Genomic DNA, 16,824 nt, shown 5'->3' on the forward strand with positions numbered 1-16,824 from the left:
CTTTTTTGTGCTATCGATTTTTTGTCAAAACGGTCTAGACATTTAAACTGACATTTATTCACGGTATAGCCAAAACACACCCAAAAAAAATACTCAACTTTGGACACAAGTAACTAGTAGTACGCTGAAGTAGTCAGTCACTAGCGGTTGTGATGTTACTCAGATTTGGTAAAATTAATATATTTGATGAGCTGATTAGTGTGCAATTGTGCAAAGATACCTGCCGTCCATACTGCAATCATTGGGGAAAAAGAACTCTCTATCTAATCTACATAGATCATATTAGCATCAAAAGCTCTAGATTACCATGAATAAAAACATAAAAAGAAGTTCAATTATATCCTATCTCAATATGTGTGCGTGCACTACACTATATATGGAAAATTTCGAGAAGCCATCATTGGAGTATGGTTAAGTTCAATGCGAACCACCAAGTTGATGTGTACAATTTGGCTCCAGTGGCGAAGGAGACACCACACCTTAGTCTTCAAGACCAAGTCTTCATCACTCTATTTCTCACCTACTTCCATTTCCTTGTTTCATTTACTAATTTTGCTTTTATATTTATATTTGTGTAACGGGAAATTTCCTAGGTCTCGAGTTTTTATTTTTCTTAAAAATAAATATGTACTAACTTTTAGTTAGTTGGAATATCATAATTCATAAATTAATTTCTTTTACCGCTTTTGACAAAACTATAGCCATCTTTGACATTATACTATAAATTATTTGTTCTTACGTCAATTAATCAAATAATCTTTCCAAAATATTGGTCTTCATTATACTTAAAAAAGGAGTATATATATACAGTATACATTAGCTGACCAGAACTGCGTTTACTGCAACCAAATTGCGTTTTTATAACGGATTTTTTTTATGGCTCCACGATAAATAACAACCAAATGTTTAACAACGTTTTTTAATGGCTCTTAAGATTTTTTTTTTTTTAAAAATCGCTGCTTGCATGTCTACATTCGTTATTATTTCGTATTTCTTGGTATGTCTAGCTACGTGAGGGAATAAGAACTGTAAGTCTACAAATATAAATGTAGCTAGACTATAATTTCGAACGGATACTAGTTTATCGACGAGATTAATCAATCGGACAGATAATGAAATAAAGCTCACTGGCAAGCAACATGGCACGTGGGAAGAAGCTTAAACTTGTTATCAAAGTTATTCCTTCTTAACACATTTTGCACTGAACAATTTATGTTTGTCAAATTTAAAGTATCCTCCTTAACAAGTGAAAAAAAAAGGCTGCATGGTATATTCTTCGTATCTAACGATTCCACAGTTAAACTTTTAAATTATTACTGTCAGTGCTGTCTCTTTTTCTTAAAGCATGTTTATGAACACTGAATCTGTTCATAATCTAACATGTTTTAAGCCCAATATAAATTATTACTGCCGGCTCCATCTAGTACGATAATCTGTTCATAATCTAACATGTTTTAAGAATCTTAACATCAGTCCAACAAGTAATGTATCAGAACGTTCTTTTTACCCTCGTATTATTAATCTGCGTTCAAAGTGGTTTTATACTAGTTGGGCCATAGCTTGGTTATATTGGGCTTAATAATAATGGGCTTAAGGCCTCATTAGAAAACGGCGACGCCACTCACTGCCTACGGTGAAGAGAAGGGAGCTTTCGTCGGTCGGTGCCGGAGACGCGATGGAGCTCGGAGTGTTAGTGTACAGATTATACAGAGCGTTAACCTACGGTGTCTCGCCTTTAGTTCACCTCCATATACGGTGGCGCGGACTCCGGGGACTAGAGCATTGTCGCCGTTGGCCGGAGCGTTTAGGTCATCCCTCCGCCGTACGTCCGCCGGGATCGCTCATCTGGTTTCACGCCGTCTCTTTAGGTGATTTAAATTACTTCAATGCTCTTATTGCAGTTACGTCTCCGAATCAAGAAATTAGGGTTTTTGTTGTTTTTGAGTGTCTCTCAGGTGAAGGAATGGCTGCAATTCCTGTAATCAGACGCTGCAATGAACTAAAGCCAGATTTGACTATTCTAATGACGACGACGACTGTATCTGCATTGTATGACACATTTGTTATATAAAAGCTAAAGTTGAAAATTTCAAAGTTTTTGTCTTTTGTAATTTTGGTTTCTTTCAATCTTTTTTTGGTTGCAGTGAAGTGATTAAGAAGCAACTTCCCATTGGTGTGTTACATCAGGTATGTTTTGATTTTGTATGATGATATATGTAAGGGAACTCTGAAGTTTTTATTTATGTTCTGAAAGTTTCAAAATTTGGGCCAGTTTGCACCATTGGATACACCTGTGGCTATTGATAGATTCCTTGGCCATTGGAAACCAAATGCGATTATCATTATGGAGAATGAACTGTGGCCTAATCTCATCATGGCTGCTGCAGGACTTTATGTAATTCTTCACCCTTCTCGTTGTTTATGATATGGAGGTGATAACTTGTGCACGGATAAATGAATATTGTGTTTCCGTTATCTCAGATTCCGTTGGCATTATTGAACGCTCGGATGTCTACTAAATCCTTTAAACGATGGTCTAGTCCGCTCTTACTACCGCTGGTGTCCTTGTTGCTATCTAAGTTCTCATTGATAGCCCCACTGGTATGTATCAATGTATGCTACCTTCAGTAAGTCATTTCTTAATCTTACCTGATTGTATTAAAACTATTTGCCTCAAATGTTACAGAGCAACCTGCAGGGTATACATTTCCAGCTGCTGCATGCGCCACCCTTTGTCATCAATTATTCGGGTGACTTAAAATACGGTATTGTAGTCCACTTATGCCTTGACGATATTCAAATATTAGATATTATGTGCAACCCATTATGTTCTGCTTCTTAGATCCTACTTCTTTTTCTTCCAGTGGTAAACAAGTTCCATGGAACATCTGAAAGTATAAGAGATCTAAAAGTAGAACTCTCAGAAACGAAGGTCTGGATTGCATCTTCATTACATAAAGGCGAAGAAGAAGGTACTGTATGTCCTAACTAATATGTAGCGTAACCATTTACCCTCTTCGACTTGCGTGTGGATTTGCAGTCGCATAAATATGGCTTACATTCTTCTGTTGTTCTTTACATTGCTTAAAATTGATGATCAAAGTGTTGTGTGCAGTCATTTTAGGAGTTCACAACATGCTTCTCGAATCACATCCGGGCTCTGTTGTCATAATTGCGCCTCGGCATCCACATCATGGCCAACAGATTGCTCATGTATGTACCAAAACCGCCTTCAGCTTACATTCTTAGTATTGGCTTAGTAAAGGTTGATCTTTTTGGTGAATCGCATTTCATTGTCCCTAGCTCCTTCTGTAGAAACTGCGGAAAGATGGCCAAAGTGTAGCTCTAAGGTCTCAAAATGAAAAGCTTACATCAGGGAAGACGAATATATATGTGGTGGATACACTAGGTTTGGGTTTCGCTACTTTATATCTTCCTAGTGCTAGTCCCTTTATTTTCTTCAAGAACCCAATCTGTGTCTGCTTGTTTTCTTTAGGTGAACTAAGAGAATTCTATAGTGTAGCGCCAATAGCTGTCATTGGAGGCTCTTTCATCCCGGGATTAACTGGTCATAACTTGTCTGAAGCAGCTGCCGCAGGCTGCGCCATTATTACAGGTGCTCAATGATAAGGTGCTAGTATACTATAATATATTGTCTCTCTACTTTATCTCAGCATTCATGGAATCTTTGATTAGGTTGTCATGTTGGGCATTTCTCTCACATGGTGAAGGCGATGAAGCAGTCGAACCCCTTATCAGTGACACAGGTCTCAACAAAACTAGAGCTCAAAGAAGCTGTCGACTTGCTCCTGAGTAACCCTGAGATCTTGGAAACACATCAGAGAGCTTCTAAAGAAGTTTATGAATCCCTATCAGGCTGCATTATCACTAACATCTGGAATCTTCTCAATCTCCATATTTTTAGAGGGAAATTATAAGTTAGTGTGGCTAGTTATGTATACAAACGAATTCAGTTAGAGTTAATTGTTGTGTGTTATACACAATGCAGTTCATGAAAATTTGTATAATATATATGAGAATTGGAGAAGTAAATCAAGCAATCACATTGAATGCAAATTTTGAATTGGCTCGAGAAGTCAAATTTGATTAGCAAAAACAAAGCCTCTACAAAGTGTGTACATAGTTTTTTTTGTAAAAGTACAATAGAAACATCATACGAGAGAAGACACAGTACATTGCAGCAGCGCTCGAAACACTCGAGCGGTTAGGAAACTGGCGAGTTGAAAAGAAAGATTGCTCCTTCCATGGACCATGACTAAAGAAGTGATTTATAAAATTGTTTCTGTACCTCACCAACAAAGCACCCGTGGCCTAATGGATAAGGCGTTTGACTTCTAATCAAGCGATTGTGGGTTCGAGTCCCACCGGGTGTGTTTATATTTCCCTTTATTTTGTTTTTAAAATTCTGTCAAGGTTCTTTTCAGATTTTACTTTCTACTTTTTTTTTTTTTAAACACAGACACGTTCGAACTTTGAACCATATATACTGATTGATAATCTAAAGATGTCGAACAGTCGAAAGATGCACAAAAAGTAGAAGCCAGTTCTTGTAAAGGAGGAACTTTTGTCTATATAATACAGCTCAACCCCACATTACTTCACGAAGTCTGGCTTCATCTCCAAAATGAGTCACACTAACTATTGATTGATTGATAGGAATTAGAGTGCTGCCTTGTTCATTTTAACCATGTTCCTCCATTTGTCCTTGAGATCAGCTGGAGTACGTGTTTCGTGGAACACCTTCTCTCCCATTTCCAGAATTTTCCTCCAAGGCATGTTCTTCTTTGCTTCTGCTGCAAATTTCTCCACTCCGACCTAAGCCAAACACATATATCAACAACAATTCTCCTCCAATTCATGAAAATACAGCTAGTGTATGTTATTATATACCTTTAGCATCTCTTCTTCTTCAAACGTCCAAAATAGCCTCCTTCTCTGATCCTTCTTAAAGAAAGATATGTCCCTGCAATTCATGATGTAACTTTCTAAAATTTAGGTGGAAATGAAACTCTTGATGTTCCAGTGAATGAAAGAAAAAGGAACAACCTCACTGTCTTTGAGTTAGCCACAACTAAGGTTCTTCATATTCCCTGACGGGGAGGTTACTTGAGCCGACGAAGTTGCCTGCTCAATATCATCGTCTCCATTTCGTTCGTCACTTGATCCCTTAATTGACATTTCACGATCGATAGTATTCAATTCTATCCCTCTTCTTCTTATTCGCTTCTCATTCTGTTTGACCTGGCCCTGTTCTTTCCCTGAAGACGATTGTTGCGTAGAAAAAAAAGGAGAAACATCTACTTTTTGCCCTGCAACTGTTCTGACTCTAGTTTGATCTTCGCCATTCTTGTCATTCTCAGCGTCTTGAAAGTTTTCTGTAGCTACTCTCTCTTCCTCCTCTGATGCTCCAACCTCTATCCGTCTTCTTCTCCTTTGCTTCTCATTCTGTTTAACCTGGTCCTGTTCTTTCCCTGAAAACGATTCTTGCATAGACAAAAAAGGTAGCACATCTAGTTTTTGCCCTGCACCTGTTCTGACTCTAGTTAGATCTTTAGCTGTTTGGTCATTCTCAGCGTCTTGAACGTTTTCTGTAGCTACCCTCTCTTCCTCCTCTGATGCTCCAACAACCTCATCCGTCACTTTATCAGTACCTACTTTCCCTTGATCATCATCTAATTGATCGGTTTCCTCAATCAATGGCGTCTTCTCACCTCTTGACATATCAAAACCATCCTCAACCCTACTTTTCACCTCTTTATCTAAATACCTAAACACCGCCTTTTCCGCCTCAACAGTCTTCTCTTTCAATGTTTTTGATTTCACCGCAAGAATCTTAAGCCAGCAATAAGGACAAAAAGGATTCGCAAGATCCTCACTACTACTAGTACCCAAATCAGTATACAAACACTCCCCGTGAAACGAAAGAAGACAATCAATCCCACAACAACGGGATACCCTCTCGTCTGCAACTTCACATACAATACAAGCCTCCAAGTTCAGCACCGGTGGCTCTACGGATACTCCTCCTCCTCTATCAGTAGTCTCACTTGTTGTACCAAGACAATGACGCTTCTTGTGTGGCACATCTCTTTCATCAAAAGTATTTCGAACAATCTCAACATCATCTGTATCACAGTGTGTGGTAGCTTCATCATCCTGTGAGATGAAAAATTATACACAATTCCATCAACCTAATTTTTGCGAGCTACAGATTCAAAATTAAGCACCACAACAACACGAATACAACGAAATTAGTCATGTCGCTGCATCACGAAAACCATAAATCCCTAATTTTCCGGATTCTAAAGAAGACTATTCCGAGTTCCGAGAAAGCAAACAGAGACGAAGGGGGTGGAGAAATAGGGTTACCGGAGGCGAAGCGAGAGATGGATCAGGAGACTTGCGCGAAGACCTAACCAGAATCGATTTCGGTCTCATCTTCATCTTATCTACAAGATTCTCAATTCGTCACTCTCAAGTCTCTCAGCAATGGGATCGTTATGAACAGTGAAGAGTTCAATTTTAAAGCGAGAAGCGTACAGAGGAAGATGGATGAATCCAATTAACAAAAAAAAAAACTCTAAAAAATAATAAAAATTACGATAAAATTAGCACACATAAAAGTTAGTCACGTTTTAATTATTATATCGATAAACCACACATGTATATAAAATCAAAAATAAAATTTTAATTTATTAAAAAAAATAACTTTTTTAAAATTTGATTTAGTTAGTCATATGCGTATGAAATTACAAATAATAAATATAGAATTGTTTAAATCATGAAACTAGTTACATAGTTATAGTTAGAGAAAGGAAAGAAAAACAAAAACAGAGTTTAGTTGAAGAAAATTAAGGAAATAAGTATAAATTGTTGGTGACTTTATTAATAAATTTACAATGTATAAGTGGGGTTTAGTCTTATGGACCTTGTTTACCTTTGTTGTTACTATTTATGTCTGGTAAAATTTCTACACACAATAAATTTGCACAGCGACCTTGTTTAGTGTCTGACTTTAACGGCGGGATTTAACTGTTATGTATTTACAAAGAATTGAAAACTGTTACAAAACTTTAACCTTCACTGTTATATCATCCATCTATTCTATAGGCTTAATTCTTCACAATATTTTTTTACCCTTTTCAGTTCTACCGTTATTTAATGATGGTGTAAACAATATTATTACTGTTGTTATATATATCTAGCCTATATGAGGGGGTAGTAAATTATTTACTTTAATCCAACCAAACCAAAAGAAAAACAAGTCAATGTGTAATTCACCCTTTTTTATATATTTACAGTAAGTAATGTTCAATTATATCTCTATATATAATATATAAATATTTTGAATTTTATTGTTGCATAAGATCTTATCACTTATTTATAATGTGACAAGTAAAAAAGTTTAGCTCCTCCAAGAAGGGGGGACCTTTTTCTTGATTACCGATCTTAGTAACTGATGGATCTAAACATATACTTATATATGAAATCGTCTTTTTATTTTGTTAATTTTGTCGCCTATCTGCAGAAATCGTCTATGAATAATGAAAATTAATAATTTAAACTAATTAAATTATTTCTGGAAAAAAAAAAATCTCAAAGAACAATAACATGCAGAGAATGTAGTTGTTAGCTGGTACGGGTTGGATTCTCCTCAATATCTGAGTCTTTTTTTTTTAGTTCTGTCTCTCTCATTTTTTATCTTCTTCTAATTCTAATGCATGCATGAGACTCTGTTAAAAGTTTTTTTTTATGCGGAATATTATTTAACTTTTTTTGACAGTGACTTATTTTGTTGTCAAAAGGCTTTAAGTACTGATCTTGTGAAATCATTTATCATGAACCCAATTAATTACCTCCTGGTTCTTAACATTATCTACTATATGGAGAAGTTAATAACACTAAAGCTTCATTGCTCTATTCAAATAAAGATGTGTGTATGAAATTCTGAATAGATATTTCATTACTATATGTTTTCATATGTGACATATTTATAACACATGCATAAAAGGAATTGGAATGACTGTGGCGATCATTTCATAATAACGAGTAGATTAATTAAGACAAAATGGATAGGAAAGAACTGGAGTTTCATGCTGAATGTTGATTTTATTATAAGTTATTTTGATGGGTCTTAATTTTAGTTATTTTGAGTATACAAATCGACTATATATTGCCATATTGGCGAATGTACACGAAAACATATAAATAAACCAAACCCAATTTATAAATAAAACCTATAAAACACGTTATTTTTGGTCCATATCAAAGACTTTTTATGTAGGGTGTTGGCTAAAATAGTGAAATTTGAATAATATAGATTGAAAAAAAAGAGAGAGTATGAGATGTTGTTATCAAACGGATCCTTTACAATGAATGCAATCATCGAAACCCATCAACATCTCTCAAAGAAAAGAAAAAACTATGAAAATTGTGATGTCTCATCTCTTTCAAGGGTTTAGGCCCTAAAAGCTTCCCTTTTTACTGTCGTTAGTTTTAAATCTCATTATACTTATCATCAATCTGTTCAAACCCTATCTACTTTTAACATAGAAAAAGATTCCTTTCCCCTCCCTCTATCCTTCTCTCTCTTACACTATTTACATCAACAATTTGTTAAGTAGCAATTGAATATGAGAGAGAGAGAGAGAGAGAGAGAGAGAGAGAGAGAGAGAGAGAGAGAGAGAGAGAGAGAGAGAGAGAGAGAGAGAGAGAGAGAGAGAGAGAGAGAGAGAGAGAGAGAGAGAGAGAGATTGTGTGTAGAACTGCAAGTTAATAAAAGAATGTGGGGGTAAAGAGAGAAAGAAGAGACTACACAGTAGATGAGGACAATGAGACTTAGTTTTCAAACTTCTTCTTTGCTTTGGCTTTTATTGGTCGTATCAGACTCTTTATATATAGATGATCTACTTAGCTCTCTGTGTAACTGTGTTGATTCTTAGCTTTCAAAGATAGCTTTTGGCCTCACCCTATATATACTCTATACAGGTTACTACTGCACATATACATTGGTATGGACTTGCCACTAGTGCCAAAACCTTTTGCATATTAATTTTCACATACACATAAATTGATTTAGATGGTGTGTATATATAAGACAAAACAATAACTGAAAATCTTAGGACCAAGAATGAAGGCATAACCAAAGAAGGGGGGAACCACATTGTCAGTTTTAATGGAGTTTTGGGGGACCATTAATTTCGTTTCACTCTTTCTCTTTCACTTATTTAAGCTTAACTTTGACATATACGTACCCCCTACCTAATACATCAAATTTAAAAAATTTATATAAATTTTTCTTTTCAACTACATTTATGTTTACATGTCTAAAAATTTCAGTCAATTAAGACGGTGGTTTAAATGTAAAAAAGCCCACAAGTAGATTTATGTAAATGTTAAAAAGTTCCAAGTTTAGAAAATCCGTCAAACATAAAGTTAATCCATGCCGATTTTGATTTACCATTTATTGGTTTACAAGGAAATAATTTGGTGCATTCACACACGTTCAAGATTTTTGATTTTTTTCTCAAAAAACATGCAAATTTCCGTTTTCAAAAACCCCTCTAACCTTAAAATAAAAATAAGCAAATGGCCTGTCCGACATTTCGGCATTGTCTTGGTTGGTTCTCATTGTCTTGCTAACTTTGTAAATTGTAACATAGAAACTAGTTAACTACTACACTTTGTATGGTTATTTTAAAAAATTCCCAAGTATAACGCAACGATAATATTGAGTTATTGACATAGAAGATAACTTGTCATGATGCATTGATGCTAATGCTACATATCTAATAATTTAAAATTCCAAGTTTGACCCTTGGATACAACAAAATATATCAACCTATATTAATGTTAGAGAGACGATGGATGATGATTGATGATGTGCAAATGAGACAAAATTATATCACACTTTCCTTTTCAATCTTTAAATTCCGAAACAAAAGGCACTGTTGGGTTGCTCCCTTATTAGGTGAAAAAATCCTCACACAACACAGACAATTTCACTCTGTCTCTATCACTACCTCTATATATCTCCCTCTATAGATACATATCCCTATATATATATATGTGTGTATTGGTGCGAACACTGCGTGCTCTCACACTTTGTTGCACCTCCAAAAGACAAAGTATATAGAAGAAGAAACTTCTTGTCACGCCTCTCTTACCCTTCTCTTGTGGTCCAATAAAACCCTAGTTTTCTTTTCTTTACTTTATCCATCCATTATGTGAGATCCTATAACTTTCTTTCTTTTGTAACCACCTCTCATACATTCTTCTATATATTAAGATATTCACAAGAGTTTATAAAAGAAAGAAAAGAGATGGAGTGGTCAACGACGAGCAACGTAGAAAACGTGAGAGTTGCTTTTATGCCACCGCCATGGGCGCCGGAGTCTAGTTCTTTTAACTCACTCCACAGCTTCGGCTTCGATCCGTACGCAGGTATATTCACACGTCATACTAATACCAAGTATATACGTAGATGCTTTCGTTTTCTTACACAGTGTGGTGTCCGTTTAATTCCACGTTTGACAAATCCATGAACTTTGAAAACCTTATTTTCCCACACTATATCAAGTGTCCTTAATTAAGTTTTCATCTAAATAATAAGTTGTCTTAAGTTTTTTGTTTGCTTAATGTTGTTGTGAATGATGAAAGAATCACAAATTTTGCAAAAGAGACTCACGTTTTATGACGTTCATTCCAAAAACCTTGGGATATGTCATCTAAAAATGTACTTTTCTGATGAGAAGTTAAGATATTCTTTATCTTCAGTCTAGACAATTTTATAAATTAAGTTTTTTTTTTATTTTTCTTGGGATCCCAATTTTTTTTTCTTCCTTGGGATCCAAATGCAAAAAGTTAAAACGTCACTTTTGAAAAGTTGAGAGATTCGATTGGGATGGTAGTTCAGTTCCCTCTAAGAAAATGGTTGCGGACATAACTATATTTCTCTTACTCACGGAAAGTAATTTTTTTTTTTATTATTGTTGTACATTTTTTTTTTATATATGTTTGATATTATAAAGTTTTTGTTGTGTGTTACATACATTACATCAGGAAATTTATACACGCCGCCTGCGGATACACAAACCGGACCGGTTATTGCTGTACCGGAACCAGAAAAGATCATGAATGCGTACCGATTTCCGAACAACAACAACGAGATGATGATAAAGAAGAAGAGACTAACGAGTGGACAATTAGCTTCACTTGAACGGAGTTTTCAAGAAGAGATCAAACTGGATTCAGACAGGAAGGTGAAGCTGTCGCGAGAGCTCGGTCTGCAGCCACGTCAGATAGCGGTTTGGTTCCAGAACCGCCGTGCACGCTGGAAGGCGAAGCAGCTCGAGCAGTTGTACGACTCGCTTAGACAAGAGTACGACGTCGTTTCTAGAGAGAAGCAGATGTTACATGAGGAGGTCTGTGTACCATATTGTACTATTTTAAAATCATGGGGCCTAAATTAACTATAGTCATATTTTTTTTAATCCCTTTAGTTCTTGATTTTATCAGACTGCCCCTAACAAAATTGGACTGGTGACTTCAGGTGAAGAAGCTGAGAGCTATACTAAGAGAGCAAGGTCTGATCAAGAAGCCAATCTCTACCGGGACCATCAAAGTTTCCAGTGAGGAAGACACGGCGGAGCTTCCATCGATGGTGGTAGCTCATCCAAGAACAGAGAATCTGAACAGCATAGGGCATCAAATCTATGGTACAGAGCAGTACAACAATCCAATGATGGCAGCTTCCTCTGGCTGGTCATCTTACCCGTGATAGGCTATTGCTTATCTTTGGGAGACAGGGGGAAGAGAAGGAGAGAGAGAGAGAGAGAGAGAGAGAGAGAGAGAGAGAGAGAGAGAGAGAGAGAGAGAGAGAGAGAGGGAGAGAGAGTATGAGTAAAAATAGAGCTTTAGACTAGGACTTTGAGTAGTGTTCGACGAAGACAAGCTTGTCCCCCCATTGTACGATCTTACAACATAAATAGAACGTGTTCCTCTCTGTTTCAAACACAACCATATAATTTGGATGCGAAGTTGAATCTGAACATTGTTGAGTCAGGCTTGTTAATCAACTACTACGAACACTCAAAACTGTCTATGAACCGAAAAAAATGAAGAAACCAGACGTACGTTGCCATGTGTGTTCTAGCTTCTTGGCTTTTGGAACATTCCTTAATGTCACAGAACAATGTTGTCGAATGAATATATGGAAAGATTGTAAAAATCAAAGGATAAAGCATGTTAAATGAAAATCAAACCATATTGATAAGTTAATATTGACTGTGTCCCTCTCTGTTCTTGGTGAAAGAGTGTTGAGGTGGTACCTTCATCTGTTGGGCTCAGACATATTACGAAGCTGTCATTCTATTGTTTCTGTTTGGGCCCTGTTTGGGCCTAGTCAAAGAGCCAGTGAACATGAGCCTACCAAATAAAAACGACCGGATTAAATTTGAACCAATTTCACAAACCAACTTCGAGTAACTTTTGAATAACTATAGTATCCGAATTTACTGCAAGTAGTAATGAAATTAATTCTCTAGAGGGTTTTGGTTTGGTACAGATACAAAGTGTAATCTGTCCGGTTTATCTAAACCATCCAATCTAAACTATATTCTATTCTAATGTAGAAAAGTTCCAAAAAAAAAAAAGACAATAGCAACGTACTCATGGATTGTCCTGATCGGATCGATTCACCGCATCTAAAATTTCTGACTTTTTAACTTCTGTCTTCCTTGCAGACTCTCTGTCAATAGCAGTTTAAATTAATTAAAATTTCTTTGACCGCATCTCATATCAAACAGTTTATTTTGTCGTTTAAAAGGCTCTTAATTAATCAATCCTATGAAGTAGATAACCATTCCTTTGCACGTACTTTCCTGAATCAACCAATACTCGTGTTCTTTCACATCTATAATCCTTAAAATAGCAAAAAAATATTTCAAGATCACACACATTTTAGATATCTGCAATTTTTTTACATCAACAAAACTTTCTACAAATTCAATAGTAGAATTGTTGTCTTATGCTGCAAGTCTCAATTAATTTTTCTTTCAATATATCAATTTGCTGATGCTTAATATTTGGAAGTCCTAATTTGGTACTTAACTTCTTAATTTTTTTTTTCTTTCTCTTTTGGTTTCATTTGATGCAATTACTATATATCAATCTTAAATACGTCATATAGATGATCGACTTCGCTGTTTTGTGTGAAGTCTCTTTCAAATATAGCTTTTTTGCTTTCTCATGTTACTGCACGCACATAGATATCTTTACCGTATCTTTTGGCCTTTCAGGTTACTGAACACACAGTTTACCAGTAGTGACAAATTTTATTGCATCATTATATAAACTTTTTTTTTGTGTGGATTTTTTATACGGTGAATGAGGGTGACCCATAAGACAAAAAACGAACAAAATAAAAATTAGGGCTGAAAATGAAAGCATATTTCTTCTATATGACGACCCAATATATGGGGGAACCATGTTGTCAGTTTTTTACTTTTTTTTTTTTTTTTCTTTCTGTTTTCTTATGGAGTTCTTGGACCATTGCACTTATTTTAAACTTGACTTTGAGTCTTTGACCATTGATACCCCCACCTGGCTAATATTAATTACATCATTTTACAAATCTTCATCTAATAATATTTTACTATCAGTGTTGAGTCAATTTTCTTTTCACCTACATTTATACAATCTCATGTCTTTGATGTTCACTCAAATTGAGGTGGTGATTAAAATGTTAGAAGCCCACACTTAAAATCCTGTCACTGCTAATGATTTCAAGTTTAGCTAGACGAACTGCATCGTATAGGGTTTCACCCATTTGAGTTGACATATGTGCACTAGTCTGGTTTTCTTTTGCAAAAGATTATCTACTTCAATAATATATAGAAATCTTATTAATTGACCATCCAAATACGCTTATATTTGCAAATTCTTAGCAACCACAATACACCATAACTTGCGCTGCAATCATTGTTTGCTTGTAACAGAAGACCGATATAAGTAAACACAACAAACAAAAATTAAGTTATGACCGTAAGATTCAACAAACATATCAACATACGTAAATGCTAGGGAAATGATCAGCGATGACGAGCAAGTGAGACAAAATGTGACACTATACTCTCTTTTTTTTCACTATCCCTATCTAGCTACCTCTATCTCTATATCTCCTTTACTCCTTCTATATATATTTCATCTCTTCTTTAGTGCATGCTCTCACACTTTGTCGCATCTACAAAAAACAAAGTGTGTATATAGAAGACCAGACTTCTTGGTCACGCCTCTAGTGATCAATCGTATGTTCCAACCATAAATTCTATATTTCGTTTCTTCGTCACGGTGAAGTTTATTCATTTCTAATCTTCTGATCTCGTGTCTTCTTGTGAAGGAAATGTAATGGTCTATGACGAGCAACGTACAAACCAAGAGATTTGATTCCATACCATCGCCATGCATGGCAGGAGTCTAACTTCTCTAACTCGCTCTGCAGCTTCAGTTATAATCCTTACGGAGGTATGTGCACACATATATATACCACACCAATTTACGTAGATGTATTCGTTTAGTTGTTTTAATCAAACTCATGTTCGATCGTTCTATCTCACTGCGGCTTGGTTGTAAATTTGTAATATGTGGGGTAAGGTTTTTATAATTCATATTCACCAAAATATAGGTTTATGTTATATAAGCACAGATTAATAATGTAGCTATAGGTACGTGTTATAACTTATAAGAATTACAAAAGGTCGAAGGAAGAAAAAAAAAAAAACACGTCTAATTTCTTATATCTGATTTATGTGTGATTCCACCTTTACCACTTAAAATTATAAAGAAATACTACAATTTTTCGCCAAATATGAAAAATATGTGTTGTTAAACAAAGGGATCGAGAAACATGTTTTAAACATATTCCCTTTTATTTTTGGTAAACATCAAAAAGTTACAAAAAACTTGTTTTGATGATGGTCTTTTCTGAAACATGAATAAATTTATAATATGAAACTCAGTAATTTCTGCAACATAGTAATTTTTCAATAAAAAATTATGTTTCAGGTCAAATAATTTGCCACTATTTATTTCAGCCATTTATTGTCTTTTACTGTCATTAATTCAGAACTTCTGCGATTTCTTTAAGTATTTTGTCGTTTAATTTGTTTTATTATACAACAGAAGATTTGTTTTATTTTGACGAGACTGAGAGCTATAATACTAAGAGATCAAGGTTTGATGATGAACATCAACCAAATCGCCGAAGGGGGTATTAATAGTGAATACAATAGTCTGATGACGATGGTTGGTTCTAATTCTTGTTGGCCACCACAGCCTTACTCTTAGTAGTTGTTGCTGATCTTGGAGAGAGGACTAAGAGAACTTGTACGATTATTTTGAAAGTCCAATCAGACGCAATACGTGAATCCCTATAGAACAGATAAGTTAATTAATGGTAATTCACAAGGCAAATTATACATAATGGCAGAGGCAGAGAAGGAGATAAACCCACATCGTTAGTAGTTACTATAATTTGGACTAGTCGGTGAACTTGAGCCCCAGGCTTGGTAAACCCGATCAAATAAAATGTACGCTTTAGTTTTACACACCAACTTCGAGTAACTTTTTCAAAAGTATAATTAAATTGGTATCACTATTTTTTTTTTTTTTTTTTTTTTTTATGAAGCTTAAAATCGAACTGGATAAAACGAATTGATTAATTTACAATACGTATTTAAAGAACCATTTTTTTTTCTTCTAAATAATGAATTTATTTCTGAATAGTTCTAGAAAACAATAATAACGGATGGATTCTCCTGATTCTGAATATCTGAGTTTTTCGTTCTGTCTTCCTTCTCTGTATAATGCATGCATCAGAAGACTCTGTTAAAAGGTCTTATATGAGTATTTATAATTCATTTAAATGACTGTATCATCTGAAAATGTTATTTTGTCGTTTCTTATACTATCGTTAATTCGGCTCTATGAACTAGTTAAGTATTAGAAAATTGAACAGTTCATCATATTTATAAAGCATATATAATCTTCAAAACGTAAGAGACAGTAACAAACATATATAATGTCCTGAATCAGCCAAAACTCATTTTTTCACAGCTATAATAAACTAATGATATTCAGGATGCTAATATGGAACCAGAAAGTGTGCTAATTTAGCTCGCAATTAATCTCCGATGAGGAAAAAATATCCAATTGTTTTTGAACACGCAATTTTAGATAACACTCATAATATACTACAAATACAATAGGAGAATCGTTGTCATATCAACTGCACACGAGACAAGTATTTTTGTCTTTTTTTTTTTCATGTATATGTACGATTTGCTGATGCTTATTAGTAACTGGAACTTCTTTCAATATATTTTCTTTGTTTTTTTTGGTTGGTTTCAAAATGATTTATTGACTATAATTTATTTCTTTGTTGCTTTTATCGATCGGTTACATACTTTACATTCTTAACTCTTTATATATATAGACGATCTACATGGCTATTTGTGCTGATTCTTATCTTTCAAAGGTTGCTTTCAAAGTTAGCTTTATGCTTTTTCATGTTACTGCACATATACATACATATACACCATAGATTTTGGCCTCTCAGTTTACTGCACATATGTCTGTATGGACTTACCAATAGTGACAAACCTTATTGCATTATAATATAAATTTTTGTGAATGTTCGGTGGTGCGTGTATATATATATTATTAGACAAAACAAGAAGAAAAATATATTTGGGTAAAAATGGAGGCAAATTTATATTATACCATAAGGAGGGGTGAACCATGTTG

General features: G+C 34.9%; 2 protein-coding genes, 1 non-coding gene and 1 pseudogene across 7 annotated transcripts; 3 read left to right on the forward strand and 1 right to left on the reverse strand.

The window, feature by feature from the left end:
* Positions 1-1,524: 1,524 nt before the first annotated feature.
* On the forward strand, positions 1,525-4,121 carry LOC104768560 (putative 3-deoxy-D-manno-octulosonic acid transferase, mitochondrial). 4 transcript variants are annotated; one of them, XM_010492567.3, is made up of 11 exons: positions 1,525-1,868; positions 1,956-2,049; positions 2,145-2,187; positions 2,273-2,395; positions 2,482-2,601; positions 2,687-2,765; positions 2,865-2,972; positions 3,116-3,213; positions 3,316-3,409; positions 3,497-3,616; positions 3,697-4,121. In XM_010492567.3, the coding sequence occupies exons 1-11, from the start codon at positions 1,676-1,678 to the stop codon at positions 3,936-3,938; spliced, it is 1,314 nt and encodes a 437-aa protein (XP_010490869.1). In that variant the 5' UTR covers positions 1,525-1,675; the 3' UTR covers positions 3,939-4,121. The 4 variants fall into 4 exon arrangements, 3 of the variants coding, with proteins under 3 accessions (XP_010490869.1, XP_087360327.1, XP_087360328.1); XR_015592324.1 differs by having other exon boundaries at positions 1,572-1,868; positions 3,304-3,409; XM_087504201.1 differs by having other exon boundaries at positions 1,572-1,868; positions 3,316-3,616.
* A 200-nt stretch (positions 4,122-4,321) lies between these two features.
* TRNAR-UCU (transfer RNA arginine (anticodon UCU)) lies at positions 4,322-4,394 on the forward strand. Its single transcript has one exon. It is a non-coding gene; the product is annotated as a tRNA-Arg (tRNA).
* Positions 4,395-4,492: 98 nt separating this feature from the next.
* On the reverse strand, positions 4,493-6,575 carry LOC104768561 (uncharacterized; annotated as a pseudogene). The gene is made up of 4 exons (XR_015592119.1): positions 6,391-6,575; positions 5,068-6,177; positions 4,912-4,984; positions 4,493-4,836 (listed from the first exon to the last, which is right to left on the reverse strand). The product of XR_015592119.1 is annotated as an uncharacterized LOC104768561 (transcript).
* A 3,537-nt stretch (positions 6,576-10,112) lies between these two features.
* Positions 10,113-12,036, forward strand: LOC104768562 (putative homeobox-leucine zipper protein ATHB-51). Its single transcript, XM_010492569.3, has 3 exons — positions 10,113-10,464; positions 11,083-11,444; positions 11,573-12,036. The coding sequence occupies exons 1-3, from the start codon at positions 10,344-10,346 to the stop codon at positions 11,798-11,800; spliced, it is 711 nt and encodes a 236-aa protein (XP_010490871.1). The 5' UTR covers positions 10,113-10,343; the 3' UTR covers positions 11,801-12,036.
* The last annotated feature ends 4,788 nt before the right edge of the window (positions 12,037-16,824 follow it).

Source organism: Camelina sativa, chromosome 20, assembly GCF_030686135.1.
Source record: "Camelina sativa cultivar CO46 ecotype springtype chromosome 20, ASM3068613v1".
In the NCBI taxonomy this organism is placed as follows: Eukaryota; Viridiplantae; Streptophyta; class Magnoliopsida; order Brassicales; family Brassicaceae; genus Camelina; species Camelina sativa.

Bases quoted from the DNA above. Each gene is read 5' to 3' on its own strand.
- LOC104768560 (XM_087504201.1), top strand. From the start codon at position 1,676: ATGGAGCTCGGAGTGTTAGTGTACAGATTATACAGAGCGTTAACCTAC. The intron at 2,602-2,686 runs GTATGTATCAAT...CAAATGTTACAG, and splicing joins TCTCATTGATAGCCCCACTG to AGCAACCTGCAGGGTATACA. The intron at 2,766-2,864 runs GTATTGTAGTCC...TTTTTCTTCCAG, and splicing joins TTCGGGTGACTTAAAATACG to TGGTAAACAAGTTCCATGGA.
- LOC104768562 (XM_010492569.3), top strand. From the start codon at position 10,344: ATGGAGTGGTCAACGACGAGCAACGTAGAAAACGTGAGAGTTGCTTTT. The intron at 10,465-11,082 runs GTATATTCACAC...ACATTACATCAG, and splicing joins CGGCTTCGATCCGTACGCAG to GAAATTTATACACGCCGCCT. The intron at 11,445-11,572 runs GTCTGTGTACCA...TGGTGACTTCAG, and splicing joins AGCAGATGTTACATGAGGAG to GTGAAGAAGCTGAGAGCTAT.